The sequence below is a fragment of the Carcharhinus amblyrhynchos genome, unplaced genomic scaffold, assembly GCF_965287045.1.
Source record: "Carcharhinus amblyrhynchos unplaced genomic scaffold, sCarAmb.v2.hapA chromosome_140, whole genome shotgun sequence".
NCBI lineage: Eukaryota > Metazoa > Chordata > Chondrichthyes > Carcharhiniformes > Carcharhinidae > Carcharhinus > Carcharhinus amblyrhynchos.
Window position 1 is genome coordinate 347759 of NW_027649880.1, and position 25566 is coordinate 373324.

The following is a 25566-nucleotide window of genomic DNA, read 5'->3' on the forward strand; positions in this document are numbered from 1 at the left end:
GGTTCGATTCCAGGTCAGCACAATAACTAGGTTATCACCCTGGGTCAATTCCACAAAACTGGGATGCGGGAAATGTGTTTCAATTATATTTAATTTATAGGTGTTTGTAATAAAAACATCTTAGTTGCTGAGGCAAAGTTATTAATCCCTTTTGTACTGTTACCCATCTCTCTTTTGATGTGCTGTATTTCTGGAGCCTGGGGGCCGACTGTTCTTCATTCTTTATTAGAACATAGAAACCCTACAGTGCAGAAAGAGGCCCTTCAGCCCATCGAGTCTGCACCGACCACCATCCCACCCAGGCCCTACCCCCACATTGACCCACCAATCCCTCTAACCTACACATCCCAGGACACGAAGGGGTCATTTTAACACAGCCAATCAATCTAACCCACACATCTTTGGACTGTGGGAGGAAACTGGAGTACCCGGGGGGCGGGGGGAAACCCATGCAGATACGGGGAGAATGTGCAAACTCCACACAGACAGTGACCCGAGCCAGGGATTGAACCCAGGTCCCTGGAGCTGTGAGGCAGCAGTGCTAACCACTGCGTCACCCTCTGTTGCCACTGTTTCACAGTTTTCCAAATACAGACAATTTATTCAGAAATTGGAGTTTTACTCCCACTGGACAACAGACAATACAGAGAGAGAGACAGAGCGGATGAGGGGAGAGAGCGAGAGAGACTCTCATCCTCCCAAGAGTGAACACTGAGCTAAAAGGAATCACTTTCAACCAGAACCTCTGTCTAGGACATTTGCTTTTAAGTCGAATATCAGGAGACCCAGTTAAAAATAGATCACGATATTGGAATGCCAATAAAGAAAATAACTTGTATTTTCCCAAGTGCTCTGCTGGCCCTTTAGATGAAAAGATGAGATTGCCTGGAAGATGCAGTTTGTTCACAGGCCAAAGTGAATTTGTATCATTTTGAATGAAAAACCAGCCAAATTTTCAAACAACTCAATGCACCTCCAGGTCAAGGATGGTAAGATTATAAGAAATGTCCGCAGAGTGGGCCAATCGAGCACAGTTACTCGATGGTCAATGATCTGATTCTGACTTTAACTGCACTTGAGTTCCAATCTCAGTCACTTTCTGACAGAGTGGTGAGTTTCATGCCAGCATTGGGCCCCATGGGGGTCAAAGTACGTTGGTAAACCCAGCTTCAAGGTGCTCAGGCACCATTTTGCAAGGATACCCCCCATCTCGCAGTGAACTGGAAGACACCCTCCGCCCCTCCCCCCCCACCCCCCCCCTCCCCCCCCCCCACCCCGTATTGGACATTGGGACTCTCTTATTAGCGGCATGTTTCCCCTGCCCTTCAATGACATGGGTCGCTCGCAATGGGTATATTGGGCCCTCCCAGTAGATCCCTCTCCACGACCCCTGACATGCGCCCCCGTCATGACTCCCAATATGCCCCCAATAATGACCCCAATATGCCCCCATGCTGACATCCAACTGCCATCATGACCCAAGACACGTCCCTATCATGATCTCTTTCACGCTCCACCTCTGTGCAAACCTCCTCGCAAAGCCCCCCTACATAGCCTGCACCTGTCATTCTACACCCATTATAACCCCCACATAGTCCCCATCATAGACCCACTGCCATAGCCCCACTGTCATAACCTTTCCATTATTGCCCTCACTTAGTTCCCACTGTTGTAGGTAAAATAACACCTCTGAGACTGTTAGTCAGTCAAAATAGAGTGGTTTTTGTTTCAAAGCTCTGGTGTTTATTCCAGAGCTTTGGGAGAAACTGGTTCCAACCAGGACTACCAGACTTCTCACAGAACACAAACACAAGTGGGTATGAGCTCCAGCAGTAATCATGATTCAAAGTTCCAATTCCTGCCAGACTTCCAGGTCTTCCTTCCTTGGTCATGATTCAGCCCCAGATTTAATCAGGAATCACAGTGCTGCAGTCACGACACAGGATTAATCCGGTCACGATTCAAAACCCTTCTGCAGCAGTACTGGCATCCCTGTCTCTGAAGTTACTTGTGCGATCGTGGCTGTCCGAGCAGGACTCTTTACGTTGAAAGCCGATATCGCGATCTGCCATCAGCAGTTGTCAAAAGCCAATATCATAAACTACCATCTGTGCAACGATGTCCAACTAACATAAATAGGTAAGATTTGCAAAGTCTGCAAGATAACAGCCACGTTAAACTGTCTCTCTTTATAAAAATGGAAGTTAAAGCATGTAATACATGAACAAATAACTTATATTAGTGCCAGGAGCAGTATAAGCTTGAGAAGATCAGTCATGATGAAGGGTTATCTTTGTGACATATTCTTGGTACAAAATCCATTAGCCATTTCCCTACTTCACCACACCCTTGGCACACCCCGACACAACAGGCACTGCCAGGATTTCCAGGGAATACTGCAGGGTGCCTGGTGGGTAGTGCTAACGTGCCTGATGGGCACTACCAGGGTGCCAGGTTAACATTGCCCAAGAGCACTGCCCAGCCTATACCTGTAACCCCACACATTTATCCCGCCAATCCCCTTAACCTACACATCTTGGGACACAAAGGCTCAATTTACCATGGCCAATCAACCTAACCCGCACATCCTTTCGACTATGGGAGGAAACGAGAGCACCCGGAGGAAACCCACGCAGACACGGGGAGAATGTGCAGACTGCGGATCCAGGGGGAGCTGCGGTCCCGCCCCGCCGGCTCCAGGGGGCGCTGCGGTCGCTTTCCTCCAGCCCTGAGGCGCTGCAGTGCCGCTCCTCCGGCTCCGGGGGCGCTGCAGTGCCGCTCCTCCGGCTCCGGGGGCGCTGCAGGGCCGCTCCTTCGGCTCCGGGGGCGCTGCAGGGCCGCTCCTCCGGCTCCGGGGGCGCTGCAGGGCCGCTCCTCCGGCTCCGGGGGCGCTGCAGTGCCGCTCCTCCGGCTCCGGGGGCGCTGCAGTGCCGCTCCTCCGGCTCCGGGGGAGCTGCAGTCCCGCTCCTCCAACTCCGGGGGCGCTAAATCAAGCAAAGAGCGGGTCCGAATTTAAAATTCGGCTGAAATCAGCCTCAGGGCGAATGGGAGGTGCGAGGGATGAAGAATTGACCCGGAAATAGATGCTGCAGCTCCGGACGGTTGGCAAAGGAGGGGAACGGAAGTGATATTTTGCGGAGCGGAGACATGGCAGGATGGAGTAGCCGGAAACGGAAGTGGTGAGAAACCGGAAGCGGTCGTTGTCAAGGGCGGCCTAGCTGCGGGGAGCTGCCGTTTGAAGCCTGTTGCCCCGAGAGAGCTTGAGAGTGATGGAGCGGCCGGTAAGTGAGAAGCAAGTCATTGGCAATGAAAAACAGTCACAAAGAATCAACGCAGAGGGAGGAGCAGATTATTAATTGTTTGGAATATTGACAGGTCAGTGGGGCTGATGGTTACAGAGAGAGGACATGGTTTTCATTCAGGGTCTTGGAGGAGCTGAGGGGGCGGGGGACACAATTCAGCAACAACATCAAATCCTCCCCCCCACTTCCTCAAATCAATTCAAAAACAGCCACAAAGACTAACGGAGGAGGTGGGATTGATATTGGAGAGGTGGGAGGTGGGGGGAGTCGGATTGATATGGGGGAGGGGCAGTCAACAACAAAATGACTGGGGGGTGGGATTGATATTTAAACACAGAAACCAGAATGGAGGCCATTCAGCCCTTTGAGCCTGTTCTGCCATTCATTACGATAGGAAGAAGTCTCACAATACCAGGTTAAAGTCCAACAGGTTTATTTGTAGCAAACGCCACAATTTGTAGTGTTTGCTACAAATAAACCTGTTGGACTTTACCCTGCTGTTGTGAGACTTCTTACTGTGTTTACCCCAGTCTGATGCCAGCATTTCCACATCATTCACTATGATCCCAGCTAATCATCAAATTCAATGTCCTGATCCCCCTTCCATCCCATATCGCTGATCCCTTTAACCCCAAGTTATATATCTAATCCCTTCTTGAAATCTCATAGTTTTGGTTCGGCTACATTCTGTGGTGGTGAATTCCACACATTCACCACCCTCTGGGTGAAGAAATTTCTCCTCACCTCAGTTCTAAAAGGTTTACCACTTATCCTCAAACTATGGCCCCTGGTTCTGGATCCCCCCACCTGTGGCAACATTTGTTCTGAATCTACTCTGTCTAATCATGTTAGAATTTTATAAATTTCTGTGAGATGAACATAATCCTGACAGATTTAATCTGTCCTCATTCGACAAACTTCCATCCCAGGAATCAGCCTGGTAAATCTTTGTTGCACTCCCTCTGTAGCAAGTTGATCCTTCCTCAAATAAGGTTACCAAAACTGCACACAATAATACAGGTGTGGCCTCAGCAATGCCCGAAACAATTCTGCAAAACGTCCCTCTACCTATACTCAAATCTTCTCTTTGTAAAGTCAACATACCATTTGGCTTCTTCAGTGCCTGCTGTACCTGCGTGCTTTCTTTCAGCAGCTGATGCCCGAGGACTCCCAAGGTTTCGCTGAGTATCCACCTCTCCCAATTTACACCCATTCAATTCACCTGGTTTCCTATTGTTGCTACCAAAATGGATATCTCACATTTATCCATATTATGCTGCATCTGCCATGTATAAGGCCATGCACTTAGCCTGTCCAAATTACACTGAAGCCTTTCTGCATCCTCCTCACAGCGCACCCTCCCACCCAACATTGTACCATCTGCAAATCTGGAGATAGTACCTTTAATTCCCTCTTCCAAATCATTCATATATAATGCTTCCTATCTGCTAACCAACTTTCAATCCATCTCAAGACACTACCCCCCAATCCCATGCACTTTAACTTTATATAGTGATCTGCTATGCGAGACATTGTCCAAAACCTTCTGAAAATCTAAAACCACATTGGCTGGTTCTCCTTGGTCAACTCTACTAGTTGTATCCTCAAAGAATTCTAATAGATTCACCAAACATGATTTCCCCTTTGTAAATCCGTGATGACTTTGTCCGATTATATCACTGCCCTCCAAATGCAGAGTTATGAAATTCTTGATGTAGACTAGAGCAACTTCCCCATTGCTGAGGTTATGCTCACTGGTCTATTGTTCCCTGTTTTCTCTCTACTTCCCTTTTTGAATAGTGGGCTTGTGTTAATTACCCTCCAGCATGTGTAAGAACCAGTCCAGAGTCCAAAGGATCTTGGAATATTGAGAGAGGGGAGTCAACAGCAACATGACTTGGGGGGAGGGATGGGATTGATATTAGGGAGGGGGAAGTCCATAGCAAGTTTAAATTTATTTATTGGTGTCACAAGTAGGTTTATATTAATACTGCAATGAAGTTACCGTGCAAATCCTCTTACCGTGCACTGGCACCTGTTCGGGTTCACTGAGGGAGAATTTAACATAGCCAATTCATCTAACTAGCACATCTGGGAGGAAACAGGATCACTCAGAGGAAACAGACACAGGGAGAACATGCAAACTCCATACAAATAGTGACCCAAGCCAGAAATCAAACCTGGATCCCTGGAGCTCTGAGGTAGCAGTGCTAACCACTGCCCCATTCCTCCCCCAGTCGTGGGGCGGCGTGGTGTTTTGAGTACAGCCTATGGAGCTTAATCAATGTGCATAGGGCACCAGGGAATTGGCATGATAAATAAAAATTGACAGGTTGCTAGAGCAATGCTGTTACCATGAACTATGTGTCACAAACAGCTACTTCCAAACCAAACCACGCCATAAACTGACCTGAGTATTGTTTATGAGTACTGTCTGTGGAGCTCAAATAATGTGCATAGGGCACCGCGCCACCCCACGACTGGGGGAGGAATGGGATTGACATTGGTTGGGATGGGGAGTCGGCAACACGGGAGGCAAAAGCATAACAAAACAGGGAGCAGGGATTATCAGGAACATGTGACTTGAGAATCCAGAGGCGACCTTATTAGGATCCTGTGTCATTCCCCAGTGCAGCAAGAAGCCCTTCGATCCATCTGTCCTCACAGGCCATTCACCACCTATCAATTCACACTCCATTTCCGGCACCTGGTCCACAGCCACGTGTGCAGTGATATTGCCAAGTTCTCATCTCACTACTTCTCAAATGTTAGAGGGTTCCCGCCGCTGCAGGGTTGGGGGGAGGTGGGGGAGGGAGCTGAGTCAGATGCTCTTTCAGAGAGGCTGTGCAGACTCGATGGGCCGAATAGCTTCCTTCTGCACTGCAGGGATTCAATGGTACCCCATCCTTTCAGGCAGTGCATTCCATCCTCTGGGTAAAAATGTTATTCCGTAGGATCCATACAGTGCAAAAGGCGGCCATTCAACTCGAGTCTGCGCTAACCCTCCAAAGGAGCACTCTACCCATGCCCATTCACCCACTCTCCCTATACTCCTATGCATTTACCATGGGCAATCCACCTAATCTGTACATCTTTGGACACTGAAGGGCAATTTAGTATGGCCAATCCATCTCATCTGTGTACACTTCTGGCCACACTATTATAGAAAGGATATTATTAAACTAGAAAGAGTGCAGAAAATACTTACTAGGATGCTACCAGGACTTGATCATTTGAGTTGTAAGGAGAGGCTGGACAGACTGAGACTTTTTTCTCTGGAGCGTAGGAGGCTTAGGGGTGATCTTACAGAGGTCTATAAAATAATGAGGGATATATGTCAGCTAGATAATCAATATCTTTTCCCAAAGGTAGGGGAGAATAAACTAGAGGGCATAAGTTTAAGCTGAGTGGTGGAGATACAAAAGGGCCCAGAGGGCAATTTTTTCACGCAGAGGGCAGCGAGTGCCTGGAACAAGCTGCCAGAGGTGGTAGTAGAGGCGGGTACAATTTTGCCTTTTAAAAATGGTGTAGATAGTTACATGGGTAAGATGGGTATATAAGGACATGGGCCAAACGCAGACAACTGGGACTAGCTTAGGGGTTAAAAAAAAGGGCAGCATGGATAAGTTGGGCCAAAGGGCCTGCTTCCATGCTGTAAACCTCTATGACTCTATAATCTGCATATCTTTGGACACTGAAAGGCAATGGCCAATCCATTTAACCTGTGCATCTTTGGACACTAAGGGATACTTGAGCATATCCAATCCATCTCACTTGCACATCTTTGGACTATGGGAGGAAGCCGGAACACCCAGGGGAAACCCATGCAGACACGTGGAGAAAGTGCAAACTCTACACAGACACCCAAGGCCAGAATTGAACCCAGATTCCTTGCGCTGTGAGGCAGCAGCGCTAACCACAGCACCACCATGGCTCCTGAAAGGAAAGCGGCCCCAACCTAACCAGTCTCTCTTCATTAGCTGAAATGCTGTATCCCAGGCAATATTCTGGTGAATCTCCCCTGCACCCTCTTCACTGCAATCACATCCTTCCTATAATGTGGCAACCAGAACGGCACACAGTATTCTAGCTGTGGCCTAATCAGTGGCATATTCATCATAACCTCCCTGCTCTTAAATTCTCTGCCTAATGAAAGCAAGTATCTCACATGCTTTCTTCATCTCCCTGTGGACCTGCCCTGTTACCTTCAGGAATCTGTAGACACGCTAAGGGTGTTCTGGTCCCCTGTGTTACACAGTTAATCATGTACCATTTATTGAGACATAAAGGATTCTCGGGCTTGCCTGGGGTAGATGCTGAGAGATTGTTTCCCCTTGTGCCTCTGTGGGTCAGTGGGGGAGGGAGTGAACATTTGTGGATGGGGTGCTGACCAAGTGGGACTGCTTTGTCCTGGAGGGTGTCGAGCTCCTCAAGTGTTTTTGGAGCAGCACTCAAGCTGACTTGTGTCTTGTAACAGGCTTTGGGGGGAGTCGGGAGGTGAGTTACTCACTGCAAGATTCCCAGCCTCTGACCTGCTCTGGTAGCCACATATTTATATGTTTGTCTGCATAGTGCGCGAGAAGCAATAAATTGTAAGTTTGTTTATCACAAGTAAGGCTTACATTAACACTGCAATGAAGTTACTATGAAATTCCCCAAGTCGCCACAGTCTGGCGCTGTTGGGTCAATGCTCCTAACCAGCACATCTTTCAGAATGTGGGAGAGAACTGGAGCACCCAGAGGAAACCCACGCAGACACAGGGAGAACATGCAAACTCCGTATAGACGATGACCCGAGCTGGGAAGCGAACCCAAGTCCCTGTGAAGCAGCAATGCTAACTACTGTGCTACCGTGCCACACTGTATACATTACATGTAATAATAATCAAATCAAAACTATTCCTGAGTCCAGTTCAGTTTCTGGTCACTGGTAACTCCCAGGATGTTGATAGTGGGGGGGGATTCAGCGATGGGAATGCCATTGAATGTCAAGAGAAGATGGTTAGATCCTCTCTTATTGGAGATGGGCATTGCCTCTCAGTTTTGATGTGACAGCGCGCATGGAGATTTGATCTTTGACATGTGGTTTCAAATGACTCCCTCTCTTCACAGGGCATCGTGGCAGGCGACTCAGTGAGCCTGGAGGCAGCGAGGCTGGAAGACCTGGAGCTGACCGACCCTGATATGGCTAATTCCCCCATATACTGCATCTGCCGGCGACCGGACATAAACTGCTTCATGATGTGAGTGATCCCTGGTGATGGAAGGCGGCGGGGGGGGGGGAATCTGTAACGGTTTCTTTTCCCCCACCACCACACCCTCCCACCAAAACTTTCACCCCCATTATGAATGTGGGTCCCCACACCCCATTCCCCTGGATTGCCAGTATTCAGTGGATGCTTTCTGCTGGCCCGATTGCCGTTTGAATGTTGGCAGACTAATCTCCCAGGAAAGCCATCACACTCCGCTCTGCTTATCAGAGTTGGGAGGTGGGGGGTGGCGGCTGTGCGGACTGATTAAACACACCAGGAAGGAAGGACTAGAAGGATGTGGAGGTGGAGATTGGAGGGGGAGGGAGGAAGCCAGAAACCCCATGAGCAGAAGGGCTCAATGGCCGATTTCTGGGCTGCACAATTCAATATATAGCAATACCAGAAACATATCCCTATCCCATGTCCCAATAACTTGAGAAACGGCTGTTTAGTTCACTTCCTTCTGTCTCTTTGCCCAATCCCAAGCCAGCCCCAAATAAACTGCAGTTGGTGCCCTGAACAGTTTTCAGGAGAAGCTTCTTGTGGCATTTCTCTTCGAGCCTTCCATGAGCATCATTGTGGTAAGGCACTGTTACAAGGGCCAAGCAGCATCTCATGTGCTGGTGTCCAATGAGGTTGGGGGTTGTGGATCTGATGTCAGAAGGGGCATGGTAACTGGTGCACTGGTGCCCAACATATCTGCGTGTGAATGTGCGCGGTGCCTTTCTCCTGATGCCGTTCCCCACAGTCAGATAGTTATCTTGTCACATGGATTCTCTTGTAAGATGCAGGGTTGGTACCTTGTCCACAGGGAAAGTGGGGGGGGGGGAGGTTGGTGAATAATGGCGTTGTGTGTCATAATGATCTTGCCTTTTCTCCTCTTTCCCTCCCCCTACCCTGTCAGTGGCTGCGAGAAGTGCAACGAATGGTTTCATGGAGATTGCATCCAGATCACGGAGAAGATGGCCAAGGGAATCCGGCAGTGGTACTGCCAGCAGTGCCGAGGTGAGATCAACTGAGCCAATCAAATGGGCGCGCTATTTCATTTCACGCTCAACTGGCCCATGTTCACAAAAAACCCAACTCAAAATATCTTCTGTTCAATATCATTCCACAACTGGTCAGCACTAAATGAACAATCGTCTAACACTCCCGCTTGCCCCTTCACAAGCACACTGCTTCCACAGTTCGCAATAGGTGTAACCAGCCCACGCTCGCGAAGAAACCAACATAAAATGTCTGCTGTTCAATATGATTCTGTGACTGGGCAGCATGTTATGAATAACCCTGAGTGCACTGATAGCTACACTAACAAGCAGCTGAAGGCAATCGGTCAAGCCAGTAATGTGATGCACTTAATACCACTGCCATCCTTTTGTTTTGCTCCCAGTTAACGACCCAACGCTTGCTATCAAATACCGTCAGAAGAAAGCAAAAGAGAAGGAGCGAGAGCGTGACGGAGAGGCAGCACTGGAGAAGGAGAGGAGGAAGGAGCAGGGAGAGACAAAGATGGATAAGAGAAAAGTGGCAGCAAATGTAAGAGCAGCTGCACGAGTGATTTCTCATGAGAGTTAAGAGGTGATGTGGGGGGGGAGTAGAGAGTGAAGTGTTGGGTGCGAATGGCACATTCATCAGAACAGTCCTGGGGCTGTAAAGGTTGAAGATGCCAGCAGGCTGGAACAGGCACTGCAACCCGGGGTCAGGCTGCTTTGTCATGAACTCTATCACCCCACTCCTAACAGCCCCCCAAACTCAATCACTCTGTAACAAACCCCCACCACAACCAAACACAGTCCACGTCGGATTTAACAAAAACATGGTGTCCCAACTTCAATCCGAAGCTTGAGGTGTTTGAAATGAGTTGTTTCGAAATTGTTTATCTAGGGCAACTTGAGGTGATTTATTCCCCTTTTTGAATGATATGAAGGTTCTCGCTTCCACCCAGCCTGATTATATTTAAAGAGGTGCAATTTGTGGAGTTATGAAGAAATAGCTGATTTGCGAGGCTCTGATTGAGCTGGGCCTGCCAGGATGGGTTGTTTGGACGCCTGGTACACTTTGTATTCCAATTGTACGCACACCTGCATGTCCCCCCAACCTCCCACCTCTGATTTAGTGCATCTCAAATCAAATGTGAAATAATTAATGGTGAGCTCCCAGACTATTGTTCACTAATGTCCTTTGGGGAAGGAAATCTTCCGTCCGTACCTTGTCTCGCCTACCTGTGACTTGAGCAGGATGTTCCAAGTTCTCCTGTACATCATCTCACCCAGCGTGACAGTCTGAGGTCTTTCTCTTCAAGAGTGACACTTCGTACTCTCCCGTACACTGTCTCTCTGAGAGTGACGCTCCAACTCTCCAGTATGCTGTCTCCAAACGCGACATTCCAAGTCTCCTGTATACTGCCCCTCCGAGCGTGATATTCCAACGTCTCCATACACGGCATTCTGATCTCCCGTACACTGTCTCTCCAAATATGACGTTCCAAGGTCTCTCTTATACTGTCCCTCTAAGCGTGATGTTCCGAGATCTCCAGTACATTGTGTCTCCATACATGGCATTCCGAGATCTCCCGTACACTGTCTCTCCAGATGTGACATTCCGAGATCTCCTGTACACTGTCTCTCCTGGCATGCTGCTCTGAGGTCTCTAGTAAGCTGTCTCTCCGCTTGATCCTCCAAGTCCCCCATGTCTCTGAACACAGTGTTCCAAGTCTCCCCGATACTGTCTCTCCGAATGTGACATTCCGAGTCTCCCGTACACCGTGTCTGCGAGCGTGATGTTCTGAGGTCTTAGTGTGGCTTGTTTCACATCAGTCATCTGCAACCCTCTCCTTTTTTTTCCCCATCCCTCGAGAAGCAGATTAAGAGATCAGCCCGCATGTGCGGCGAGTGCGAAGCCTGCCGGAGGACCGAGGACTGTGGCCAGTGCGACTTCTGCAAGGACATGAAGAAATTCGGAGGGCCAAACAAGATCCGGCAGAAATGCCGCCTGCGTCAGTGTGAAATCCGAGCGCGGGTAAGTGAGGGGGAGGGAGCGGGGTGGGGGGTGCCAGCAGGGAGTGGTGGAATGGAGACATGAGGGCAGGGTGGGGCCAGCGATTAATCCCCACCCACCGGTAAAGTTGGAGGGTCAGGCTTGTGGAGAGGTTGACGGTCCACCAGTTTATTGTTTGCACTGCTGAGAGTGAATGGGGAGGGGTGTTTGACCAGTTTTCAGGGGAGAGGATTGGTGGAGAAAGTGTTTTGCAGGGGAAGTGGGCGAATGGCCATGGATGTTGTGGCCGTGTGAATATGAGGACCGGTTAAGGTGGGTATGTGTTGGTTTGACGGAATGGTAAGGGATCAGTGACTATTTGGGAGTGGAAGGTTGTGTGGGGGTTGGTGCAGGAGGTGGTGTGCCCTCTGATGTACCTCAGGCGCAGGGGATATGAGGGTGGGGGGCAAGGAGGCGCTCAGTGATACGCATGCCGCTCGTCCAGTGCACGGCTGATACTCTAACCGCAGTAATCTTCGGACTCGCCTTCAACTTCCCTCCGTAGCGTCTCTGAACTTGTTCCTCGCTCGACGAGATGCCCCTCTCCAGCCTCGCCTCCGGTCTCCAGACGTATGGCAATTGCACCCGATTCAGGCTCCACCCTCTTTCCCCCCTCCCCACCTCCCCCTCAACTCAAACAGCAAGCTTGCTCACCCACAATCCATTGCCAGGCTGAAAGCTGTCTATCTCTGGTGCCCAGTGTCAAGGAGATGACTTTCCCTCCTCCTGTCCACAGCAACCCGCCCCCCACCCCCCACCAATGCCAGTCGGACTTTGGTAGAGTTTGCAGTCTTTGACAAATGGCTGCTTGTGCGCCTCTCCCGAAGGGAGGTGGAGCCTTCCGGAAGCTTCACAAATGCGAGGAGCACTCGAAGGAACTGGTGCGATGTCGTTGGGCTGAGCTGGGACTCTCTCTCTCTCTCTCTCTCTCTCTCTCTCTCTCTCTCTCTCTCTCTCTGTCTGTCTGTCTCTGTCTCTCTCTCCCCCCGTCCTCCTCCCCCGCCCCCACCCCATCCCTGCTTTGTTCCTGCAAACAATCACCCTGGACTTGCTTTTGCTTTCACTGTCTTTTCCGCACCATCACAGCATCAGCTCTGACACTTTCTCCACAGCCCGTGCTCCTCTTGCTCTCAGTTTCAATGAAGTTTGTAATTATCCTGTCTGTCCTCCCTCTGTCCCCACCTCATTCAACCCTCCCACTCTATCTCCTCACTTCCCTCCATGTGGTGTTTTGACTCACTTGCCCTTTGACCTCCACTGGCGTGAATGTCCCTCGGCTCCCCCTCGTGCTGCTCAGTGAGTAAGTTGCAGACAGAGAAGGATCTCAGTGTCTAGTTGACTCCGTTTAATCCAAGGCAGTCTCTTGCCGGGGATTGGCGTGGAGACGGGAAATTAGACCCAGTACCCCGGTGTTCCTCCCAACTCCATTTCAATGGAAGGAAACATCTCTGCCTGAAGGAGAGAGGCAGACTCTGCTGCTGCTCCTGTGGCCATATTGTTGGCACTCGTGAGGAGCAGAAAGTGACTGGTCCAGAAGCAACAGGAGTTGGCAGTGGAGCACTCGTCCGGCCCTCTACCCTGAGCCCTCTGACAATTTCTCCTTCCACCTTGTTGTCTTCTTGCTTTCACTGTCCCTTCACACTGCAACATCTATCTTTTCCTCAGTACCTGCTCGTTTTGGTGCGCGCTTCTTCTCAATTGTCCTCTGCGTTCACACGCACTCAGACACACATCCATAGTCTTTCTCTCTCACATTCTCCCTTTACCGAAAGTGCACACTCCCTTCCCATCTCTGTCCCTGTCTCATTCTCTCTCTGACCTGCATCTCATCCCTCCCCTCACAGGCCGTGTCCCAGCTCTCGCTCGCTCGCTCTCTCAGTCACTGCAGTTTCGCAGCATGTCAGACACACCTCGTCCAGCCCACATACAATATAGCAAGCTAAAGAATGTATCAACTTGTTGTGGAGAGACAGCACAATAAAGAGATGCTTTTTTCACTCAGTCCGTGATCTCTGGTAGTTTTTATTTATTTAGTTTATTAAGATGTGGCTGCACACAGACTGGAGGCATCTCCACCCCTCACTCACTCGCTCTCTCTTTCCCTCAGTCAATTGCACTCTTTCTCCCAATCTCCATCCTCAAACACATGCTAACTCTCAGCCTTTCTTCCCAGTTCCCCTTCCAATCCACCCCCACCTCTCTCTTTCCCCCTCACTCCATCACGGTCTCTCTCCCAATCTCTGTCACCCTGTGTCTGACTCTTTTTCCCTCCCATCTCTCTCGCACCCCCACCTCCTTCCTTCCATCTCTTCCCCTCCTGCCTTCCCCCTCACTCTCCCTCCCGTCTACCCACTCTGCCCTCTTCTCTTCCCTCCTCCTCCTCCTCCTCCTCCTCCTCCTCCCCCTCCCCCCCCCCGACTTGCAGCCTTCTCCTCCCTCCGGCGTCGCCCTCCTCTCCTCTCCAGCCTCCTCCTCCTCCTCTCCCTGGCATCCCTCTCGTCGCTCCCTCGCCCACCTTTCCTGTCACTCCTGCTCTGATCTCTCTCCCCTGCCCACTTTCACCCCCTCTCACACTCTCTCTTTCTCAGCTGCAGGTGCCAGTTTGGCGCCAGCCAGCTTTTGTTTAAACTCTCGCTCTATTTTGCCAGAAACTGCTGCGGGTGCGCGACGACGAGCTCATGATGATCAAGGAGCAGCTGGCCCAGGTAAAGACTGACCCGGAATCCATGTCAGACGATGGCGAACGCAGCTCTGCACCTCCCATGTACCACGACTACGCCGCATCCTTCAGCAGCGGTGACCAGAACAAGGTCAGCAGGTCTGACTTGCGTTTCCCCGCAATATCATCCTGTGCTTACAGATCTTGCTTCATTATTACAGGGACTGTTTGCAAACAAAAGGGACATTTTTTAAAATAAACAAAGATTGCGGTGGGATTTTAGTTATGATAGGCAAGAAGGGTTGGGGGGGGCTGTGGTTTGTGGGTGAGGGGGTTGGGAGGGGCAGCGCTATGGGGATGAGGGGGTTGCGGTTCAGTGCTGTGGGTTTGAGGGGGTTGGGGGGGACAGTGCTGTGTGGGTGAGGGGATTGGGGGCAGTTCTGTGGGGATGAGGGGGTTGGGACAGTGCTGTGGGGATGAGGGGGTTGGGGCAGTGCTGTGGGGATGAGGGGGTTGGGGCAGTGCTGTGGGGATGAGGGGGTTGGGGGGACAGTGGTGTGTGGGTGAGGGGATTGGGGGCAGTGCTATATCGGTGAGGGGGTTGGGGGGGCAGTGCTGTGTGGATGAGGGAATTGGGGGGGCAGTGCTGTATGGATGAGGGAGTTGGGGCAGTGCTGTGTGGGTGAGGGGTTGGGGGACAGTGCTGTGTGGGTGAGGGAGTTGGGGGGGTAGTGCTATATTGGTGAGTGGGTTGAGGGGGCAGTGCTGTGTGGGTGAGGGAGTTGGGGGGGCAGTGCTATATCGGTGAGGGGGTTGGGGGGGCAGTGCAGTGTGGGTAAGGGGGTTGGGGGGCAGTGCTGTGTGGATGAGGGAGTTGGGGGGGGCAGTGCTGTGTGGGTGAGGGGGTTGGGGGGGCAGTGCTGTGTGGATGAGGGAGTTGGGGGGGCAGTGCTATATTGGTGAGCGGGTTGGGGGGGCAGTGCTGTGTGGGTGAGGGAGTTGGGGGGGCAGTGCTGTGTGGGTGAGGGGGTTGGGGGGGCAGTGCTGTGTGGATGAGGGAGTTGGGGGGGCAGTGCTATATTGGTGAGCGGGTTGGGGGGGCAGTGCTGTGTGGGTGAGGGGGTTGGGGGGCAGTGCTGTGTGGATGAGGGAGTTGGGGGGGGCAGTGCTGTGTGGATGAGGGAGTTGGGGGGGCAGTGCTATATTGGTGAGCGGGTTGGGGGGGCAGTGCTGTGTGGGTGAGGGTTGGGGGGGCAGTGCTGTGTGGGTGAGGGAGTTGGGGGGCAGTGCTGTGTGGGTGAGGGAGTTGGGGGGGGCAGTGCTGTGTGGGTGAGCGGGTTGGGGGGCAGTGCTGTGTGGGTGAGGGGGTTGGGGGGGCAGTGCTGTGTGGGTGAGCGGGTTGGGGGGCAGTGCTGTGTGGGTGAGCGGGTTGGGGGGCAGTGCTGTGTGGGTGAGGGGGTTGGGGGGGCAGTGCTGTGTGGATGAGGGGGTTGGGGGGGCAGTGCTGTGTGGATGAGGGGGTTGGGGGGGCAGTGCTGTGTGGGTGAGGGAGTTGGGGGGGCAGTGCTGTGTGGGTGAGGGGTTGGGGGACAGTGCTGTGTGGGTGAGGGAGTTGGGGGGGCAGTGCTGTGTGGGTGAGGGGTTGGGGGACAGTGCTGTGTGGGTGAGGGGGTTGGGGGGCAGTGCTGTGTGGGTGAGGGGGTTGGGGGGGCAGTGCTGTGTGGGTGAGGGGGTTGGGGGGGCAGTGCTGTGTGGGTGAGGGGGTTGGGGGGGCAGTGCTGTGTGGGTGAGGGAGTTGGGGGGGCAGTGCTGTGTGGGTGAGGGGGTTGGGGGGGCAGTGCTGTGTGGGTGAGGGAGTTGGGGGGGCAGTGCTGTGTGGGTGAGGGGGTTGGGGGGGCAGTGCTGTGTGGGTGAGGGGGTTGGGGGGGCAGTGCTGTGTGGGTGAGGGAGTTGGGGGGGCAGTGCTGTGTGGGTGAGGGGGTTGGGGGGGCAGTGCTGTGTGGGTGAGGGAGTTGGGGGGGCAGTGCTGTGTGGGTGAGAGTTTGGGAGGGGCAGTGTGATCAGAGATTATCAATTCATTAACAATCACTGGGGGTAAAGACGAGACCTGTGGTGTTTTCTTCCACTTCGAGTTCTCAGCACCTGGAAACCTTTTGAAAGAAAATTCTATCACAAGGGTTGTGGACGTCCATCCCTAATGGCACCTTTGAACAATTCCAGATTTTATTAATTGAATTTAAATTCCATCAACTGTCATGTTGGAGGGTTAAGAGGATGGCTTTCTGTATAAAGGAAGTGATTGTGAGGTGTTGGAGGAGGCTAGAAGTGGGGCAGAGGGAGGAACAAAGAATAAAGTGCATAAACAGACCCTTCACCCTCCATGCCTGCACCAATCACAATGACCTAACTAAACAAAGAAACCTTATGACCTTCGACTTTATCTCTCTATTGCCTCCCTATTCCTGTACCCATCCAGATGTCTCCTAAATGTTGCTAATGTGCCTGCTTCCACCACTTCCTCTGGCAGCGCGTTCCTGACACCCACCACTGTCAGTGTGAAAAACCTCCCTCAAACTTCTCCCTCTCACCTTGAATCTGTGCCCCTTGTAATTGACATTTCCATCCTGGGAAAAAGCCTCTGACCGTCCACCCTGTCTCTGCATTTCATAATTGTGTAGACCTCTATCTGGCCTGTCCTCAGCCTCTGTCTTTCCAGTGAAAACAATCCTAGTTTATTCCATCTCTCCTCATCGCGGGGGCGTCATCGTGGGCCAGGGGGGGCGTCGCCAGGGGATGTAACCGTGCCTCGGGAGTGTCGGCACGGGTCGGGGGGGGGGGCGTGTCAATGCAGGCCAGGGGATGTCACCATGCATTGGGAGTTCGACACAGGTTGGGGGCGGGGCGGGGGGGGGGAGGTGTCGACGCGGGTCGGGGCTGGGGGGTGTCGACGTGGGTCAGGGCCGGGGGCGGGGTGATGTCGATAGATCAGGGTGAAGGTCTGACCCCCACCCTGTCACTAATGATCTTCCGTCTCTCGCCCTTTGACAGCCATGGCTCAGTGAGTTTGAGGATTCCTTGTTTATCGATCCCCCGCTGCGAAAGCGGGCTGTGAAGGTCAAACACGTCCAGCGGAGGGATAAGAAATCAGAGAAGAAGGTAAGAGGATGTTTTTTAACTCCTGCTGAACTTGTCCACCGTTCATCCAGGACACGCAGTGCAGCTTTCAACAGACCAGACCAGCGCCAGTCGAGGGAAGTATAGCTCCCACAGCCCATGTCACTCCCCTCCCCCAGCCAGGCTTCCTGAGGATAGCGTTGTTGTTACAGAGGGAAGGGTTTTCATTGGGAGATTCAGTGCAGCCTCAGAGGATTGATAATGAGGGGGAGGTGAGGGGATTGAACGTGTCCAGAAAGGCTATGCGTGAGAGGAAGGAGTGAGTATTGAGCAGGAGGGGAGCTGAGAGGAGATGCCAAGTGAGGATTGAGGAAAGTGAGCATGTGAGGGCAAAGGGTTGAGGGTGAAGGGGTCGAATCTTAATTGAAAATGAGTGTTTTGAGGATGAGTTGGTGGAGCGCGAGGGGTGACCTCTGCCCTCCAACATAATCCCTTGCCCCGCCCACCTGCCAGCTCCCTCCCTCCCTCCCCTCCCCCTGAGCTGGAGTGCCTCCGGCCCTACTTCAATCTCAGAAAACAAACATGTTGGCCTAGTGTTCTGAGGCCCTCATCATGTCACTCCCTCTGTGCCACTGCATGTGCGCAGTGCTTCAGTCACTGCTGAGTGGTAACCTTTGGAATTGCTTCCTTGGGAAAAGGACAGGTGGGAGAAATGCTGTATTGACCGCTCTCTGCAGTGCGCCATTGACAGGAAGAGAAACAATATTTTCACTGAGGCTTTCCTGTCTTTGTACAGACAGACTGAGGGCACGTGTTTACAGGCATGAGTCCCCAGAGTGTGTCAGTATTTACAGGGGGTCCCCGGGGAATGTGTCAGTATTTACAAGGGGGTCCCGGGAGTGTGTGAACATTTACAGGGGGCCCCCGGGGAGCAGGGACACCCCTATATTTACAGGGAGGAGTCCCTGGTCAGTATGTTAGTATTTACAGGGGGGGGCGTCCCTGGAGAGTGTGTCAGAATTTACAGGGAGGAGTCCCTGGAGAGTATTTCAGTATTTACAGGGAGAAGCCCCTAGTCAGTATGTCAGTATTTACAGGGGGCGTCCCTGGAGAGCGTGTCAGTATTTACAGGGGAGAGCCCCTGCAGAGTATGGCTAAGGTAGACTGGGAGCGAAAACTTTATGGTGGGACAATTGAGGAGTAGTGGAGGTCTTTCAAAGCAATCTTTCACAGTACGCAGCAAAAGTACATACCAATGATAAGGAAAGATTGTAGAAAAAGAGATAATCATAGAATAAAGGCAAGTATCAAATTGAAAGAAAATGCATACAAAGTGGCAAAAATTAGTGGGAACCTAGAGGATTGGGAAATCTTTAAAGGTCAACAGAAAGCCATGAAAAAAGCTTTAAAGAAAAGTAAGATGGATTATGAGAGTAAACTAGCTCAGAATATAAAAACAGATGGCAAAAGTTTCTACAAATATATACAACGAAAAAGAGTGGCTAAAGTAAACATTGGTCCTTTAGAGGATGAGAAGGGGGATATAATAACTGGAAATGACAAAATGGCTGAGGCATTGAACAGATATTTTGTGTCAGTCTTCACAGTGGAAGACACAAATAACATGCCAGAAATTGATGACAGGAAGGCTATGGCAGGTGAGAACCTGGAAACTATCATTATCACGAAAGAGGAAGTGTGGGGCAAGTTAATGGGGCTAAAGGTAGACAAGTCCCCTGGCCCTGATGGAAAGCATCCCAGGGTACTAAAAGAGATGGCGGGGGAAATAGCAAATGCACTCGTGGTAATTTATTAAAATTCGCTCGATTCTGGGGTAGTCCCCACAGATTGTAAAACAGCAAATGTGACGTCACTGTTTTAAAAAGGAGGTGGACAAAAGGCGGGTAACTATAGGCCGGTTAGCTTAACTTCTGTAGTAAGGAAGATGCTTGAATCTATCATCAAGGAAGAAATAGCGAGACATCTGGATATAAATTGTCCCACTGGTAAGACGTAGCATGAGTTCATGAAGAGCAGGTCATGTTTGACTAATTTGGTGGAATTCTTTGAGAAATTACGTGTGCAGTAGACAATGGGGAATCTGTGGATGTGGTGTATCTGGATTTCCAGAGGCATTTGACAAGGTGCAGCACCAACGACTGCTGCATAAGATAAAGGTGCACAGTGTTACGAGTAATATTTGAGCATGGATAAAGGAGGGATTAAGATCAGTGACGAATGGTGTGCCTCAGAGATCAGTGTTGGGACCGCAGTTGTTTATGATTTACGTAGATGATTTGGCGTTGGGGACCAAGTGTCAAAATTGTGTCTCACAATTCGCAGACATGAAGATGAGTGGCAGAGCAAAGCGTGCGGAGGACACTGAAAATCTGCAAAGGGATATAGATAGTCTAAGTAAGTGGGCGAGAGTCTGGCAGATGAAGTACAATGTTGATAAATGTGCGGTCATCGATTTTGTTAGGAATAACAGCAAAATGGACTATTTAAATGGTAAAAAAATTGCAGCATGCTGCTGTGCAGAGGGACTTGGGTGTCCTTGTGCAAGAATCACAAGGAGTTGGTTTGCAGGTGCAGCAGGGAATTAAAACAAATGGAATTTTGTCCTTCATTGCTTAGAGGGATGGAGCTTAAAAACAGCGAGGTTATGTTGCAGCTGTATAAGGTCCTGATGAGGCCACACCTGGAGTGCTGTGTACAGTTTTGATCTCCTTACTTGAGAAAGGAGATACTGGCACTGGAGAGGGTGCAGAGGAGGTTCATTAGGTTGATTCCGGAGTTGAGGGGGTTGGCTTTTGAGGAGAGATTGAGTAGACTGGGGCTATACTCATTGGAATTCGGAAGAATGAGGGGAGATTTTATAGAAACATGTAAGATTATGAACAAAATAGATAGGATAGAAGCAGGGAAGTTGTTTCCACTAGCAGGTGAAACTAGAACTAGGAGGCGTGGCCTCAAAATAAGAGGGAGCGGATTTAGGACTGAGTTGAAGAGGAACTTCTTCACACAAAGGGTTGTGAATCTGTGGAATTCCCTATCCAGTGAAGCAATTGAGACTACCTCATTGAATGTTTTTAAGGCAAGGCTAGAACAATTTTTGAACAGTAAAGGAATTAAGAGTTATGGTGACTGGGCGGGCAAGTGGAGCTGAGTCCATGAAAAGATCAGCCATGATCTTTATTGAATAGCAGAGCAGGCTCAAGGGGCCAGATGGCTTACTCCTGTCCTGAGTTCTTATGTTCTTATGAATGTCACTATTTACAGGGGGGTCCCCGGTGAGTGTATCAGTATTTACAGACGGTCCCCGGGGAGTGTGTCTGTATTTAGACGGGAGTCCCAAGGGAGTGTGTCAGTATTTACAGGAATAAATCCCCAGAGCTTGATAATCTGCATCTCAGAGTACGTAAGGAAGTCTAGAAATAGTGGATGCATTGGTGGCCATCTTCCAGGGTTCTATAGACTCTACAACAATCCTGGCAGATTGGAGAATAACTAACATCACTCCAGTATTCAAAAAGAGAAGTGGAAAGACAACAGGGAATTATAGACAGTAAGCCTAACATCGGGAAAATTCTCAAATCCATTACCAAGGACTCTGTAGCAGAATAATTAGAAAGCAGTAGGTGGATCAGACAGTCAACATGGATTTATGAAGGGGAAATATTGCTTGACAAATCTGTTGGAATTCTTTGAAGATCTAACTAGTAGAATTGACATGGGGAAGGAACCTATTCAACGTGGTATATTTGGACTTTCAGAAAGCGTTTGACAAAGTCCTGCATAACAGATTAAATCTCATGAGATTGGGGAAGTGTATTGAGATGGATAGAGTGGAAACAAATAGCTGGAATAAATGGGTCCTTTTTAAATTGGCAGGCCGTAACTGGTGGGTGCCACAGGGATTAGTGCTGGGACCCCAACTATTCACAGTGTATGTTAATGATTTGGTTGAGGGAATGAAATGTAACATCTCAAAGTTTGCGGATGATACCAAGTGGTAGGAGGGTGAACTGTGACGAGAATGCAGAGATCCTTCTGGAGGGAGTCTAGTATCCTGGCAGGGAGATTTGCTAGGGCCCCAAGGGAGGATTTAAACTAGTTTGGCAGATGGAGTAGGACGCAAAGCACTAGGAAGACAGGAGAGAAGGTTAGGGCCGGCACAGAAGTTAAAGAGAGCTCATTAAATAGTAAAGGCAGTGTCAGTAATCCTAGCGCTAGACAGATCAGGCAAAAGCAGGCCAGAGAGCAAAGGAAGTCCAGATTAAACTGCATTTATTTCAATGCAAGATGCCTGATGAGCAAAGCAAAGGAACTCAGAGCGTGGATGGGTATGTGGAATTAGGATATTATAGCAATTACTGAAAATGGCTAAGGGAAGGACAGGACTGGCGGCTCAATGTTCCAAGGTACAGATGCTATAGGAAAAATAGAACAGGAGGTAAGAAAGGAGGAGGAGTTGCACTTGCGATTAAGGAAAACATCACAGCAATACTGAGAGGGGATATATCGAAGGGTTCACCCACTGAGAAATAAGAAGGGGGAAATAACTTTGATAGGGTTGTGCTATAGGCACCCAAATAGTCAGCAGGAAATTGAGGAGCAAATATGTAAGGAGATTATGGCTAGCTCCAAGAAAAATAGGGTGGTAATAGTAGGGGAATTTAACTTTCCCAATATTGACTGGGTCAGCCATAGTATTAAAGGCTTGGATAGAGAGAAATCTGTTGAGTGTATTCAGGAGAAATTTCTCATTCAGTATATGGATGGCCTGACTAGAGAGGGAATAAAACTTGACCTCTTCTTGGGAAATAAGGAAGGGCAGGTAACAAGTGTTAATGAGGGATCACTTTGGGACCAGTGACCCTAATTCCATTAGTTTTAAGATAGCTATGGAGAATGAGAGGCCTGGCCCAAAAGTTAAAATTCGAAATTGAGGCAAGGCCAATTTTGATGGTATCAGGCAGGAACTTTCAACAGTTAATTGGGGGAGTCTGTGGGAAGGCAAAAGGACATCTGGTAAGTGGGAGACTTTCAAAAGTGTGTTAACCAGGGTTCAGGGTAAGCACATTCCTCTTCAAGTGAAGGGCAAGGCTGGTAGAAGTAGGGAACCCTGGATGACTCGCTATATTGAGGTCCTAGTCAAGAAGGAGGAGGCGGCACAGGACGTGTGTAGGCAGCTCAGATCAAGTGAATCCCTTGAAGAGTATAGGGGGTGTAGGAATAGAGTTATGAGAGAAATTAGGAGGGTAAAAAGGGGACACGGGATTGTTTTGGCAGAAAAGGCAAATGAAAATCCAAAGAGATTCTACAAATACATAAAGAGCAAAAGAGTAACTAGGGAGAGAGTAGGACCTCTTAAGGATCAAAAGGTCATCTATGTGCAGACCCACAAGAGATGGGTGAGATCCTAAATGAATATTTCTCATTAGTATTTACTGTTGAGAAAAGCTTGGATGATGGGGAACTTTGGGAAATAAATAATGATGTCTTGAGGAATGTACATATAACAGAGAAGGAGATACTGGAAATCTTAGAGCGTATCAAAGTAGATAAATCCCCGGGACCTGATGAAGTGTATCCTGGGACATTGTGGGGGGCAAGGGACAAAATTGCGGGTCCCCTAGCAGAGATATTTGAATTATCGATAGTCACGTGAGATGCCTGAAGAATGGAGGGTGGCAAATGTTGTGCATTTGTTTAAAAGGGGCTGCAGGGAAAAGCCTGGGAACTACAGGCCAGTGAGTCTCACATCTGTAGTGGATAAGATGTTAGAAAGTACTTTGAGAGACAGGATCTACCAGCATTTAGAGACGCAAGGACTGATGACAGACAGTTACCATGGCTTTGTAAATGAAAAATCATGTCTCAAATTTAATTGAGTTTTTTGAAGGGGTAACCAAGAAAGTAGATGAGGGCAGTGCAGTTGATGTCTGCATGGACTTTAGCAAGGCTTTTGACAAGGTACCGTATGATAGGTTGTTGCATAAGTTAAATCTCATGGGATCCAAGGTGAGGTAGCCAGATGGATACAAAATTGACTTGATGACAGAAGACAGAGGGTGATTGTAGAGGGTTGGTTAGCAGTGTGCCTCAGGGATCAGTGCTAGATCCACTGTTATTTGTCATTTATATTAATGATTTGGATGAGAATTTAGTAGGCATGGTTATTAAGTTTGCAGATGACACCAAGATTGGTGGCATAGTGGACAGTGAAGAAGATTATCTAGGATTGCAATGGGATCTTGATCAATTGAGCCAGTGGGCTGACAAATGGCAGATGGAGTTTAATTCAGATAAATGCAACGTAATTTTGGTAATTGAAACAGGGCAGGACTTAATTAATGGTAGAGCTTTGGGGAAAGTTTTAGAACAGAGACATCTAGGGGTACAGGTTCATAGTCCCTTGAAAGAGGGATCACAGAGTGGTGAAGAAGGCATTCGGCGTGCTTGGTTTCATTGGTCAGAATATTGAATACAGGAGTTGGGACGTCTTGTTGATGTTGTACAAGACATTGGCAAGGCCACATTTGAAATACTGTTTACAGTCCTGGTCACCTATTACAGAAAGGATATTACTAAATTAGAAAGAATTCAGAGAAGATTTACTAGTATGCTATGGGATTTGATGGTTTGAGTTATAAGAAGAGGCCAGATAGACTGGGACTTTTGGAGTGTAGGAGGCTTTGGGGTGATCTTATAGAGGTCTATAAAATAATGAGGGGCATAGATCAACTAGATAGTCAATATCTTTTCTCAAAGGTAGGGGAATCTAAAACTAGGGGGCATAGGATTAAGGTGAGAGGAGAGAGATACAAAAGTATCCAGAGGGACAATTTTTCAGAGGGTGGTGAGTGGCCGGAGCAAACTGCCAGAGGTGGTAGTAGAGACGGGTACAATTTTGTCTTTTAAAAAGCGTTTAGATAGTTACATGGGTATCAAGAGATATGGGCCAAATGTGGGCAATTGGGACTAACTTAAGGGCTAAAAAAAGGGGGGCGGCAGGGACAAGTTGGGCCAAAGGGCCTGTTTCCATGCTGTAAACCTCTATGACTCTATGAGCACGATCTGGAGGTTGGATGAGTGGACAAATCAATGGTAGATACAGTATAATTTGGATAAATGTGAGGTTATTTGCTTTGGAATCAAAAACAAAAAGGCAGATTACTACCTGAATGGCTGTAAATTGGGAGAGGGGAGTGTGCAGCAAGACCTGGGTGTCCTTGTGCAGCAGTCATTGAAGGTAAGCATGCAAGTGCAGCAGGCGATAAAGAAGGCAAATGGTATGTTGGCCTTCATTGCGAGAGGTTTCGAGTACAGGGGCAGGCAGGGATGTGTTGTTGCAATTGTACAGGGACTTGGTGAGGATACCTAGCAGTATTATGTGCAGTTTTGGGCATCCTGAGGAAGGATGTTCTTGTCCTCAAGGGAGCACAGCAAAGATTTACCAGGCTGATTCCGGGGATGGCAGGACTGATGTATGAGAAGAGATTGATTGGGTTTGGATTGTTTTTGAAGGAGTTTGGCGAATGAGGGGGGGGAATCTCGTGGAGATTTAGAAAATTCTAACAGGACAAGACAGGGTACTTGCAGGAAAGATGTTCCCGATGGTGGGGGTTTCCAGAACTGGGGATCACAGTCTGAAGATTCGGGTTAGACCATTGAGAATGGAGGTGAGGAGACATTTCTTCACCCAGGGTGGTGAGACTGTGGAATTCATTACCACAGGAAGTAGTTGACGCCAAAACACTAAATGTTTTCAAGAGGAGGCTAGATAGAGCACTTTAGAGCGAAGGGGATCAAAGGCTGTGGGGAGAAAGCAAGATTAGGCTATTGAGTTGGACAATAAGCGACGATTGTAATGAATGGTGGAGCAGGCTCAAAGGGCGCCTCCTGCTGTACTCGCGCACCCCTCCCCCCGGCCACCCTCGCGTGCGCCCCTCCCCCCGGCCACCCTCGCGTGCGCCCCTCCCCCCGGCCACCCCCCTCACGCGCACGCCCGCGCCCCTCTCCTCGCCCGCCCCCCTCGCGCGTGTGCATCCGTGCCCCTCTCCTCGCCCGCGCCCCTCTCCCCAGCCGCCCCCCTCGCGCGTGTGCATCCGCGCCCCTCTCCTCGCCCGCCCCCCTCGCGCGTGTGCATCCGTGCCCCTCTCCTCGCCCGCGCCCCTCTCCCCAGCTGCCCCCCTCG

General features: G+C 49.9%; 1 protein-coding gene across 4 annotated transcripts in view; it reads left to right on the forward strand.

Annotated features, from left to right (window-relative positions):
* Positions 1-2882: 2882 nt before the first annotated feature.
* The window catches only part of LOC145338687 (CXXC-type zinc finger protein 1-like), a 34137-nt gene continuing 11453 nt past the window's right edge, over positions 2883-25566 (forward strand). Inside the window, exons 1-7 of one of the 4 annotated variants that reach the window (XM_080183081.1) lie at positions 2883-3281; positions 8415-8545; positions 9459-9559; positions 9945-10090; positions 11417-11572; positions 14239-14400; positions 17298-17405. In XM_080183081.1, coding sequence (XP_080039207.1) covers positions 3270-3281; positions 8415-8545; positions 9459-9559; positions 9945-10090; positions 11417-11572; positions 14239-14400; positions 17298-17405 — 816 coding nt within the window. In that variant the 5' untranslated portion in view covers positions 2883-3269. Of the gene's footprint in view, positions 3376-8414; positions 8546-9458; positions 9560-9944; positions 10091-11413; positions 11573-14238; positions 14401-17297; positions 17406-25566 lie in introns of all 4 variants that reach the window. The other 3 variants (XM_080183080.1, XM_080183083.1, XM_080183084.1) reach the window with 3 other exon arrangements.